General features: G+C 51.1%; 1 protein-coding gene across 1 annotated transcript; it reads right to left on the bottom strand.

The window, feature by feature from the left end:
* Positions 229–10,495, bottom strand: BAG2 (BCL2 associated athanogene 2). The gene is made up of 3 exons (XM_018039019.1): positions 10,184–10,495; positions 3,496–3,605; positions 229–1,660 (listed from the first exon to the last, which is right to left on the bottom strand). Exons 1-3 carry the CDS (start codon positions 10,294–10,296, stop codon positions 1,248–1,250), a joined length of 636 nt encoding a protein of 211 aa, XP_017894508.1. The 5' UTR covers positions 10,297–10,495; the 3' UTR covers positions 229–1,247.

Genomic DNA, 13,587 nt, shown 5'->3' with positions numbered 1-13,587 from the left:
TTTTCTTTCAGTCTGAAGAAGTACCTACCTTTTAATGAAAACTGAACGTGATGTATTCATTTTGAAGTATTTGGGGAAGGTAGTAAGCACTATCAGATAGTCTATAGTTGTGCTATTTATACAGATAGAATAATCAATACACTGGTTATCCTTGTTAGTGAACAAAATGCAATCTAAATAAAAGTATTTCATATGTAGTATTAGGAAAAATGCTCAAATGCTGCAAAGTTTTCAGTGAAACAGCTACTTTTTAATTATTGAAGACATATAAATTGATATAACTCATACAAAAAAAACTTTGGAAACATATCAAGCCATGAAAATGCATACACCCTTTGACTCAGTAAAACCAGTTGCTAAGAATTTATATGAAGAAAATCGGAAACAAAAGAAGGGAAAAGCTTGGTGTGCATAAATCTGTTGCATTGATAAGCAACAAACTGGAAACCACCTAAACGTTCAGTAAGTGGAATGGGAGGCAAATTGTATAACTACACAGGATAGAGGTTTTTGAGAATTAAAAGCAAACTTTAAAACAGCATTTTTCTTTTTAAAGGCAAATTACAACATCATATTTCTCTAATGATTAAAACTTTAAAGAAATGATGCACTTTGAAACGGATGAAGGGGATGAAGTAGTTGTTCAGAGTGGCAACATCAGAGGCGGGGTCTCCCATCTGATGTCATGTTTTCATGTCTTACCGAGAAATGCATATTAGGAGTTGTGTAAGTCTTTAAGTTCAAAATAATTTGATATAGATGACTAAAAACCTGCTGAATGAAGGCGATGTGGTGTACCGAAGGTTCCTTCCCATCCCTCCAAGCTCACTGCTGCGCTCTCAGCAGAGAGTGTAGCTGCGTTATGAACAGGCTGTCTGGTCAGCCGAAAGCCCTGTGTGCCCATGTGTCTGTAGACAAAGTCCAGGAGAGGCCCATGATGCTTCTGCCCCTAGCCAAGCACTTGTTTCCCCACATGCTGTTATCCACAGAATAGTAAAATATAGATATATAGGAGGTGCTAGATCCTAGTACAAGACAAGAATTCAATCTAAAAACTTCTAGAAAGGTAATCAAAATATTTCTAATTTTAATTGTTATTCACAAAACTAACAACACTGAGATATTTTGTTCTTCAGAAATAACTATCAGTATCAAATGAGTTATATATGACATACACAACCATTATCATTTAAGATAGTTCTTTATCGTTTTTACATGATTGTTTATAGGACTGTTAGGTCTGAACACTAGTTGAATCTGGCTTCAGCATTCTGCTGCAGCGTTTTGGAAGCAGCCCCTTTAGAATGCTCCAGCAGCTTGATAGCCTTGTCAGAGTTTTCAATGTTCCTAAGCAGAGTCTCTAGTCGTCTCTTGATTTTCTTCTGATCCTCGAGAGCACAGCCGATCACAATGGACTGGAACTTTTGGTCCACCGGCCCCGCAGGCACCTCGGAGGAACACGCGCTGTAGAGTGACATCAGGTGACTCCGGGCGTTTCCCAGGTCGTCCAGAAACTTGCTGACCACCTCATCGATGATCCGCGTGGCGTGCTTGAGGGACTCCTGCTGCTGGGGACTCCTAATTGTTTCTACTGAAACCTCCACAGTCAGGGTTCGTCCCATCAGACGGTTCGCAGTCAGATTTAATTCTTCTCGTTCTCCTAATCATAAAAAGTTTGAAATATCAATCAATATGAGACACACCTACATCCATGTCAAGAACACTAAGGCATTTGTGTGTGGTTAAATCTAGCCTGCGAGCACCTATACATTTCTTAAAGGTATATACTGTTAGCAATAAGATTAACTTAGGATGCCAGGGAAGACTGAGGGCAAGAGGAGAGAGAGGAGGGCGGCAGAGGATGAGACGGCTGGATGATATCACTGACTTGGTGGACAGGAGTCTGAGCACACTCAGGGAGATGGTGTAGGGCAGGGAGGCCTGGCGTGCTGCAGTCCATCGGGTCACAAGGAGTCAGACAGGACTGAGCGACGGAACAGCGTCAGTGGTGAAGAGGATCAGCCTGGACGCCGGGTGACTGCCGCGGTCGTCATGTCTGCAGAGGCTGGGGCGGGTGTGCTGGTCAGAGCAGGAAATGATGCCCTGCGTCTACACGACTATGTGCACTAGAGGAGGAAATGGTAACTTCTGCCTGTCTGAGCTTTTAGCTGAGACCCTGTAATAAGACAGACTAACAAGCAAAAACAAGACCAGAACCTTATCATCGTGTAGACCTCATGTATACATGGGAGACCCCCAGGGAAACTGAGTGACTCCTGGAGATGGCCCAGGCCTCCATCCTCAGGTAGAGATGGGGAGGGAGGCGAGTTTCGAGGACCTCAGAAAGAGAACCACAGAGGTGAGGTTTTCATGGAGACCCCTCAGAAGCAGAGGTTTCCTTTAGGAAGTGTAAATGTACATTTCTCTTACAAAACTGTGACCTCAGCTATTTCCAGAGCTGCTTCTTTGCCTGTGGTTTCTCGAAAATGACCAGCCCCGATAATCCTTAGGGCAGAGGCATGTTTTGGGCAGCACATCCCGTGTCTGTGAGCACACTGTGCCCGGCTCTGGTGGAGGAAACAGAGCCAAGACCCTGGAAGAAAGGCTGGCCCGAAAGGAGGCGCTGACCTCATCCTGTCCGACCAACTCGGCCTGTGGTCTGAGTCTCAGCCAGCAAGAGGGTGCTGGGTCATCCTCTCAACTGTGCAGCTCTGCCAAACGCTTTCCAAGTCCACTGCTGGTTGGCCGGGGCTGGGGGTGGGGGGGGGGTGCCGAGGGGGCGACGCTGACCCACTAAGGCCGTGTGATGGTTTGGGTCCGGGCCTGGGCTCACCAGCCGGGGCTGCAGGGGTGCCTGACCCCCGTCACGCCTCACCCCCCCACCCCCGCTCCTGTCCTCTGCAGCGCCCCCCCCCCCCGTCCTCTGCGCCCCCCCGCCACCCCCGCTCCTGTCCTCTGCGCCCCCCGCCCCCCTCCTGTCCTCTGCGCCCCCCGCCCCCCTCCGCTCCTGTCCTCTGCGCCCCCCTCCTGTCCTCTGCGCCCCCCGCCCCCCTCCGCTCCTGTCCTCTGCGCCCCCCTCCTGTCCTCTGCGCCCCCCGCCCCCCTCCGCTCCTGTCCTCTGCGCCCCCCCGCCCCGCTCCTGTCCTCTGCACCCCCCCGCAGCCCCCCCCCCGTCCTCTGCGCCCCCCCGCAGCCCCCCCCCGTCCTCTGCGCCCCCCCGCAGCCCCCCTCCTGTCCTCTGCGCCCCCCGCCCCCCTCCGCTCCTGTCCTCTGCGCCCCCCTCCTGTCCTCTGCGCCCCCCCGCAGCCCCCCTCCTGTCCTCTGCGCCCCCCGCCCCCCTCCGCTCCTGTCCTCTGCGCCCCCCCCCGCCCCCGTCCTCTGCGCCCCCCCCCGCCCCCGTCCTCTGCGCCCCCCCCCGCCCCCGTCCTCTGCGCCCCCCCCCCCCGCCCCCGTCCTCTGCGCCCCCCGCAGCGCCCGCGCCCCCGGCGGGCTCACCGTCGCTGATCTGCCGCATGTCCTGGCTGTTCTGGATGCTGTGGATCATCTCCAGGAGCACCTCCTTCTCCTGCTCCACGGCCGTGGCCGCCTCCCGCAGCGCCTCCACCCTGCGGGCGGGGACACGGTCAGCGCACAGAGGCTTCCTGCGCCCCTTCTGCCTGTCCCTCCAGCTTAGCTGGCACGATGATCAGGGGCACGCCCCGAACGCTTCAGTCCTTTTTCTTTCTTATTCTGTACTTTTTTCCTTCTTCATCCACCTGCCCCGTGGCTCCTAGTTGCCTCCCTGCTCACAGGGCAAGAATTCTGTTCAGTGCTTTTCTGTTTGTAGATGAACATCTGTACTTGTTTAGTGTCCCTGCTTCTTCACTCAGCAGCATATTTCACTAAGACCCGCCGGGTTCCCTTGTCACCCAGCCCCCAGCTCCCCTCACCACCCGCACGTGACTCCTGTCCCCTGAAGGCGGGCCCACCCCAGGGTGGCACAGCTGAGACCCAGGGTGTGTCACACTCTGGACTCCTCTCCAGAGCAGCCGCACGGGGCGCCCCTGGGTCCCAGGAGCCCCGCCAGCACTCGCGTCCCCCAGTTGACAAGCGGGGTGTCAGCATTTAATCTGGGTTTCTTTCACTGCTAATAATTTTGGACATCTCTGTATTCCTGTGAGCCTGTTCACAGCCTTTGCCTATTTTGCTTTCTCTTTTTTAAACTAGGGTTACTGTCCTCTTGGCTTATCTCCCATCCGACCCCATATAATCTGTGTCTGGGATGTCCTTCACTGAACACAGAGCCTTACTTTGAAGTGATCAGACCCATCTTTTTCTTGGTTTTGTTCCACCTTCTGGCTCACACAGTGAATTTTTGTTTCAGGGTCCTCCCATCCCGAGGTTGGAACATACTTGCTTACATCTCCTATTAACTTACTCTCTCTCTTTCCTCATACTCATGTCTTCATCCACTCATAATCCACCTGTTTATGATTAGATAAGGATTTTGTTTTTTCTCCAAATAGTGAACCATTTTCCCCAACACTATCCACCCTAAATCCATCTTTTCCTCAATGATTTGCAGACTGTCTGCCTCTGAAATCGATCCCTAAGCACCACTTGCCCCAACTCCACCCACCCCCCCTCACCTAGACACACATTCACTTACTACACAGACACACAAACACAACCAGTGACTAGAGAACGAGGCTGTGAAATCATCAGAGCGAGAGAAAACAGAACCCTGTGGGGTCCCCGCCCCATCCCAGCCACACCCAGGCCTCTTCCCCTACAGGCACCCACCTGTCACCCCCAGAATAGCACCCACACACTGTAAAGTCACAAGGTTTCGATTCTCGGGATACTAAATATATGTTGGACTCTGCTTGTGAGAGCAAGTAGAAGCACAGAGCTTGTAAGAACCTTGTGAGACAAATGTGGCTGGAAAGCAGTCAGAACCGGGGGAGCTCTACAGGACAGTGGCCACGCGTCGGGCGGCCTTCCAGCGGCACGCACAGCGCGCTCACACCTTCCACACAAGCAGACTCGGCCGGGGCCACACGAAGGCGGTGGGGTGAGCACGAACAAGAAACGCGCTACGAAAGTGACTCTAGGATTGAGATGGCACACGAGTCACTGGTAAAGGAGGCCACGATGGAAGAAGAGCTGAACTTTGTAGCACTCCTGAGTTTGTATTCAAATATAAGATGATAAAGAGAATTGTTACTCGAAAGAAGTATAATAATAATAATTTATAATAGTATGTTCATGGAATTGTAACAAGAAAATGGCTTGAAAGGAGACACTCCAAAAAAAATATTTAATCTGTCATATAAAGATGTTTTGTCATTAAATGAAACCAAATATAGAGGAAATTGGATGGGACTTTTCTCCCAAGGTTAGAAATTGCCAGGCATTTTCCCTGTGAAAAACAGATTTTATTTTTTCTAGACTTTTTAATGTATGATTTTATGTAAACTTCATTTCACAGCAAAGATACAATCCCATTTTCAGCACGTAGATCCCCAGGATCTGAGGATCTGCTTTCTGGCAGCGTGGCCCTCTCATCTGCTGCCCCTCACCTCCTGAACATTCTTTATCCCTGGCCCAGGTCCACTAGGTGGTCCTTTTTCAAAAGCCAGTCCTTTTGGCAGAACTGTTTCCTTAGCAACTTCCTCCTTCCTCTCCCTTGAGGCATTCAAAACTACATCTGTCTAGTGCATGGACTACAGCACAGGCTTATTAGTTTTTTATTTTAAAAAGCTGGACCTGGGACTTCCCTGGTGGTTCAGTGGCTAAGACTCCAAGCTCCCAGTGCAGGGGGTCCAGGCTTGACTGCTGCCCAGGGAACCTGACCCCACACACTGCAACTGAAGCCGCCGCGTGCTGCCGTGGAGACCCGGTGCGGCCACACGAGCATTTCCAAAAGCTGAACCTCTGCCTAGTTTGCTCGAGTCGTCTTGTTGCTGTCTATCAGCTACTGGTCTTAATTCAGCTCACACGTGCTGTGTCCAGTCGCCTCAGTCGTGTCCAACTCTGAGACCCCATGGACTGTGGCCCGCCAGGCTCCTCTGTCCATGGGATTCTTCAGGCAAGAACACGAGTGGGTTACTGTGCCCTCCTCCAGGGGATCTTCCCAACCCAGGGACTGAACCTGTGTCTCTTACCTCCCCTGCATTGGCAGGTGGTTTGTTTTTTTTTTACCACTAGCAACACCTGGTAAGCCCTAAATTCAACTTATAGATACATCTTTTTGTCTCTGTCCCGTGTGTTAGTTTTAGAAGTTAGTTACTAAATATTCAAATATTTCCCACCTGCCCTTCCGTGATTTCTCCTGGAACTTTGCCCACAAGAGCCTTAGCCCATTTCACTTTATCCCTCACCTTCTTAACACATCACTTGACAATGCTCCTTGGCAGAGGGGGCAGCTCTGTTTTCACTAGCGGATCCTGCAAGAGCTATGTGTCCAAATTGGGAAAGAACTGATCCTCACAGCAAGGCTGGCCTGGGCTGTGCTCCTGGAAAACTCTCTGCATGAGATCACAACTACGCTTTAACTACGGAGGAACTGTTCCGAATGTTCCGTGAGGACAGAATCTGGAGTGTGTGCCTCCTCGGCTGGTCTTGGCAGCCCGGGGACTGGGGGACGAGGTGCCGGGAGACAGACCCAGCAGGCGCCCCAGGCCAGCTGCGGGCCCGCTGCTCATACCAGCTCTGCTGCTGTGTCCTAGCTGAGTGACCTCGAGCAGCTGCTGACATTCTCTCTGCCTCAGTTTCCTCACTTGTGACACAGGGATCATGAGACGGTAGGTGTGACTGAATGAAGTCAACGTGGTTAACTCACCAACTGACAGCACAGACTAAATTATGAGTTAACAGAGATACAGAACCACGAATACGTAGGGCTGACTCCTACACCATTTTCTAGGAAAAATCGGAGCATCCCTGGTTTCTGGTACCCAGGGGCCCTGGACCAATCCCTGCAGTCACCGAGGGGCCACCCCATGCAGCACGTGCCCAGAACTGGGGCTGTGAACACCAGCTTCCGGGTGTTCTTATGCACTCAGCACTATGAACTCAGGATTGTAAGTAACAAGGCTCCTAATCATCACCCAAACAGTAAGGAACACTCACTGCTGAGACACTGGCGTTAAAACGGGCCGAGGCTTCAGGGTCAGGAGCTAGTCCTGAGCAGGACGGCCTCAGGCGGCCGCTCAGTCCCCCTGGACCTTTACTGCTGCTAAAGGAGGCAATGGATGTCCTCCTGCCTTGGAGGGTTTTGGAAGCTTCATATGATACCGTCTATGAGAAGTGACCTTTTAAATTACAGGCTCTGACACAGTATTAACTGGGGTGCTGTCTTCTGGCTCCGGGGGTCGGGTCAGCCCAGCAGGAAACTCAGCTAAAGGACCCAGGTCCCTGCTCCCTCCCTTGTTCCTTGGTGGCCCGGCGCCCAGGAGGCCACTCTGCGGACACTTGTGAACAGCCAGCTCCCTGTCCCGTCCGTCCCCTGGGCTGCTCTCCACACCTCGTGGCCAAGCATCTTCACCACCAGCCGGAGCTTCAGGGCCACTCACACCCTGCAGAGATGGCATTCAACAGCCCCTGATCTAAACCCGGATCTAAGTGGAATTTTCACTTCTTTCAGTAAAATCATATACTATTCCTACACTTTGAAATATGACATAGTAACTCAAAAAATTCAGGCGTAAAGCATTAAGCTCTACAGCCACTCCTCCTGAGCCCTTTTAACTTCTCAAGCCTCAATTTCCCGCCTGGAGAATGAGGGTGACATAATTTCCACAAAGGCACAGGACCTGTAGAGTCATGCTGGTTAACTAAAATACCTGTTGGAGGGTATCATTTATGAATTATATGATCACTGCTAAAATAGTAACAATCGTGAGCAAAGTGCTCAGAGCCACTGACAAATGGAAAAGTCAGAGGCCATTTGCACGGTCACGAAAACCCGTAGAGAGAGACATCACCTTTTTAGGAGGAAGCAAAAAAGGAGATCTAGTTTCGTGCTAACGCATTAGAAACAACTGGAGTTTCTTCAGCGATTTGTGAGATGCCGTCAAACATTTGAAAAACTTTAAACACCGTGGACACCAGTTCACATGGCAGGTCATGAAGCACTGAGCATAATTCTATTTTCGATTTCATGCGGAGAAAGTTTTTGCTGAGACTAGCACAACAGAGGGACAGTAAACACAGACCTCCTGGTACAGTCTGTGATTTTCAGTGTGCCTGCAACACTGCTTTATTAGCCACTCGTAACATGAAAGTAAATGACAGTTAACACATGAATGTCTTGTTTTCTTTTTAAACTTGATCTTCTGGGCCTGATTCTAGTTTCTAACAGCGCAGTGCTCTCTTCCATGACCCATCTGCCTTCATAAACTTCTCTATTTTTTACTTAACCTTCCAAAAGACTTAATTTTGTCAGCATCACTTTTTTTTAAAAGAAAGAAACAAAGCTCATCAGTCTAAAACTAGAAAAGTCCTTAAAATGAATAACTGAACACACATTTATCAGTCTCAGCTCAAGGGTTAATTCAGCAAGTGATTAACCACTTGTACACGGTAATCAGAATTCATTTCACATTAAGGAAGCCCTAGAACGTAATATTTCAAACAAGAAACTTCCTTTTAAAGATGAGCACCTGCCCTATGTGAGGCATCAATTCAAGTCTTAGAACAATAACTCAGCTTCAAGAAAGGAACTGTGTCCTGCCCGAGCCGAGAAGAAAACATCCTTTCTTTCCAACTAGGGAAGAGCCCCCCTGAAATGGCTGAGAACATGCCCTCAAAGTTCTTGAGACCAGAGACGCTCAGTCACTTGTTAATGCTGCTACATAAAATCGTCCACAGGAACTGCTCTGCCTGTTCCACCTGCTTCAGCTGGAGAAGGACCATTGTCACTCTCCGTGAAATCGTGGTGGTGAGCGTCTCATTTTCTGAGAAGACATTGTTTCTTTCTGTAATAATAAAAAGAACTATACAATAAATGACGAAAGTCAACATAAATATTAATAAATGATAATAAGTGCCTCATTTGGTTATTAATGTACTTTACTGGCAAACAGACCCCTTGTCCTGTTTTGAGATAAAGACACATATGCAGCCCTTCTTAAAATTTTGCCTTGCATATATTCCTTTGCTCACTCAGAGTCTGGTAACTATGGGAAAAATCACCTGTGGTTTTAGGGAGTTTTGGACGCCTTGGTGAGATTTGCCTGTAATTGCACCTGCACACAATTTACACGAACTTCAGTGACAATAAGCCGTTATGGGAAGTACACAGAAGTCTTCATTCACTGTTAGAGAAAAAATTATTTCCCCAATTTCTTACACATTATTTAGGAGTCCTATACAAGCCGGTGACTACATCTGTCACTAAGGAGTGTCCCCACACCGGTTTCTATAGGAATTGACAGCACAGCCTGGAAAGAATTTAGGGAAAGAGCCGGCGTGAGGCACTCTGTGCTCTGGGAAAACTGGCAAAACAGGCTCTCAGGTTTTCAGGAACTCAGATTCCTAAATCTTCTCAAATTCAGAAAAGCACTAAAAGCCTTAAGGGAGACAGCAGCTCCTTCTGACTGGTGGTAACCTCTGCGCGCCTGACCCCGGGCCCTGCTCCAAAGTCACATCCTCGCTGACCTCAGCCCGACCCTCGCCGCCAGGGCTTCCCTCTGCGCGCTGACCGCCGTGGACACCCCGACCGGGAGGGGACACGCCGACCGCAGTGACACCCCGACCGGGAGGGAGCGCTGCGGCTCGGGCTCTGGCGGCCGGGAAGGTGGGACGGCGCCCCGGTGAGGCCGAGCGCGGCTTGGGGAGACACCTGTCCGCTGCTCTCGGGCCTGAGGCCAGACGGATTTTTCCGTTTTGCAAAGGGCTCGGTCGCCCAGCACAGAAACCACTAACCGGCCCCGGTCCTAAAACCGCACGCGGCGGGGAGTGGGCCGGAAACACCTGGCCCCACGCGGAAGGTTCTGGAAGCTCCGCGGCGGCACGGCCGTCGTCTCGAGTCACGTCCCCCCCTACCTCCTCTGTTCGGGGTCCCGCGGTCTCGGCGCTCGGGGCCGCCGAAGGGTGGGGGGCCGCCGCGCCGACCCAGCGCCGCGCTGCCCTCCGCTCCGCCCTCGCCCCCCGGTCCTCGCCCGCAGCTCCGTCCCCGCGCGGCCCCCGCCCCGCGCACCTGAGCTCCAGCTGGTCCAGGCTCTCGAGCAGGCGGCTGGAGCGATCGGCCATGGACGAGGAGCGGCAGAAGCGGCCCTCGTTGGCCTTGGCGCTGATCCTCGCCTGAGCCATCTGCGCCGGGCGGGCGGCCCGAGGTCACCGCCGTCCCCACGCGCCAACCGTCTACTCGGATTCGCTGCCCGCAAACCCGAAGTCGGGGGCCAGGGCACCCAGATAAGGGCGCGAGGGCTTGGCGGCCGGACTCCGACCGCGCGAGCTGCCTCGGGGGCGGCGCGGCGGGGCGGCTCCGCGTGGCGCCAGGCCCGGCCCCGCCCCGAGCACGCCCCGGGGCGAGGCCCGCGCCAACCACGCCCTCGCCCCGCCCCACCCCGCGGAGGCCCCGCCCCCAAGCATAGCCGGGGCGGGGCTCGCGTGAGCCACGCCCTCACCCAGGCTGGCCCGCGGGGCCCCGCCCCCGATCACGCCCCGGGGCGGGCTCGCGCCAGCCCCGCCCTCTCCCCGCTCCGGGGCCCTCCGCCGCGAGGAAGGGGTCCTTTGCGCAGCCGTGGTTCCCGGGCACCTTCCCGAGGTGAGAACTGGAGTCTGGACGCCAACAGAGCAGAAGACAAAAAGCCGCCCTGTCCAGCTGCGTATAGGGGTCAAGGTGAACCTCATCGTTTTCACACCCACTCGCATGAAAGCATTTGTAATGACTTCTCTGTTTAAAAGTTATTGGTTGGAATTCGAGTGAAATGATTGTTATTTAAGGCCGTTTCTAACCCCATTTGTATAAACCTCCTGTTATGAGAAGACCATGGAGGCCGCTCGGCCACCGTGCAGGTCAGGGAGTAGTAGAGTGGTGGCGGGGCCGGAGCACACTAGGCGCTCTGCCCAGCAGTACACGGAGGGGGGCACAGGGCACCGGGAAGGGGATAATAACAGTTCAAGGCTGGAGTCCAACCTTTAATCTGAGATCAAAGTCGAGGTACTTGAACAGAGATGAGGCCCCTAAGGCTAGATCCCAGTTCCTCTGAACTCTTAAATACTAATTCACAACTGCTGTAGGGGGTCATCTGGCCTCATTAGACGTTTTATTGTATCATGACAAACGTGGAATCCTTAGACATTTTGTGAATGTGCTACTCTCTCACACCTCAGACTCAGTGGACTCCAACTCCAGAGAATACCCAGGCCCGTCTTCACTCCCCACTGGGCCAGCATCCCAGCCCTGCCCTCCCATCTGGTCTGGTGCTGTTTGCACCACTGTCTGTGCTCAGCTCAGCAGCTGCAGTGATCCAGAATAAGGCACAGCACATGACTCCTCAGAAACCTTCAGCGGCTCCTCACTTGTGAAATGAGTAAAAGCCAAGGCCTTCAGAAGAGGCCTCAGAGGACTCTCGTCTCCTGCTGCCTGCACTGGCCTTGCTTTGCATGTCTGGATAAGCTCACTCCCTACCTTCAGGCCTTTGCTCAAGTTCTCTAAGGACCCCGACCACACTAGTACGAACAGCAAGCCCCGCCCCCGCCTCACCCCCACCGCTCCTCAGCTCTTTCGGCCGGCTGGTTTCCTTCCTCATCTCAGCACCCAACCCCCAACTGTGCCCCACTGCGGAGGTGAGGGCTTCCTTTTGCTCACTGATGTATTTCAAGTGCTTAGAATAGTCGCTGACAAATGTTAAGTACTCAATAAATACTTTGTGAGTGAAAGAATAAATGGTTGAAAATAAATTTAAAAGAAAAAAAATTGATGGAGAAAAAGAAAGCTCTTTCAGTTGAAGGCTACGCTACTGGGTTTCTGGTTACCCTGCCCAAGGGAGTCCAGGAGAGTCCTTGCACCTTGTTCTCGGGAGAGGTCTGAGTGGCCAAGTGGTCAGGAGTCGGAAGAAAGGATTGGGCTGGTAGGATACCAAGCATCCAAAAACAAACTCTTTAAGGGAGGGATTTTTATTTAAGACAGTCAATGATACCAGGAACCAGACTCCGTCAGTACATTACCTATATATCCTGTGTAAAATACACACGGCCATTCATCATTTCTTTGACAAAAGCAGTTATTCAGGTATAAAAAGCCATCACAATAAAAACTTTCTAAAAGAAAAAAAAACCTATCAGTAAAATGAAAGACAAATAAAAGCAAACGAGCAAGCATCATTGTCAGAAACATTTGCTCTTGATAATATTCCCCGTTACTTTATGTAACATCCACTCTCCTCCATGTGTCTAAATTAAGTTCAAATTATGAAGCAAGCTGGTTTCATAATTATAAGAGGAACCAGAGATCAAATTGCCAACATCTGCTGGATCATCGAAAAAGCAAGAGAGTTCCAGAAAAACATCTATTTCTGCTTTACTGACTATGCCAAACCCTTTGACTGTGTGGATCACAATAAACTGTGGAAAATTCTGAAAGAGATGGGAATACCAGATCACCTGACCTGCCTCTTGAGAAACCTATATGTTAGAACTGGACATGGAACAACAGACTGGTTCCAAAAAGGAAAAGGGGTACATCAAGGCTGTATATTACCACCCTGCTTATTTAACTCATATGCAGAGTACATCATGAGAAACGCTGGGCTAGAAGCACAAGCTGGAATCAAGATTGCCGGGAGAAATATCACTAACCTCAGATATGCAGATGACACCATCCTTATGGCAGAAAGTGAAGAGGAACTAAAAAGCCTCTTGATGAAAGTGAAAGAGGAGAGTGAGAAAGTTGGCTTAAAAGCTCAACATTCAGAAAATATTCAGAAACATTCAGAAAACATTCAGATCACGGCATCTGGTCCCATCATTTCATGGGAAATAGATGAGGAAACAGTGGAAACAGTGTCAGACTTTTATTTTTTGGGCTCCAAAATCACTGCAGATGGTGACTGCAGCCATGAAATTAAAAGACGCTTACTCCTTAGACGAAAAGTTATGACCAACCTAGATAGCATAATAAAAAGCAGAGACATTACTTTGCCAACAAAGGTCCATCTAGTCAAGGCTATGGTTTTTCCAGTAGTCATGTATGGATGTGAGAGTTGGACTGTGAAGAAGGCTGAGCGCGGAAGAATTGATGCTTTTAAACTATGGTGTTGGAGAAGACTCCTGAGAGTCCCTTGGACTGTAAGGAGATCCAACCAGTCCATTCTAAAGGAGATCAGCCCTGGGTGTTCCTTGGAAGGAATGCTGCTAAAGCTGAAACTCCAATACTTTGGCCATCTCATGCGAAGAGTTGACTCACTGGAAAAGACTCTGATGCTGGGAGCGATTGGGGACAGGAGGAAAAGGGGGCAACAGAGGATGAGATGGCTGGATGGCATCACCGATTCGATGGACCTGAGTTTGAGTGAACTCCAGGAGTTGGCGATGGACAGGGAGGCCTCGCATGCTGCGATTCATGGGGTTTCAAAGAGTCGGACACGACTGAGCGAC

This window comes from Capra hircus, chromosome 23, assembly GCF_001704415.2.
Source record: "Capra hircus breed San Clemente chromosome 23, ASM170441v1, whole genome shotgun sequence".
In the NCBI taxonomy this organism is placed as follows: domain Eukaryota; kingdom Metazoa; phylum Chordata; class Mammalia; order Artiodactyla; family Bovidae; genus Capra; species Capra hircus.
The sequence above is the reverse complement of the archived record's forward strand: the minus strand, read 5'-3'. Positions and strand labels throughout refer to the sequence as shown.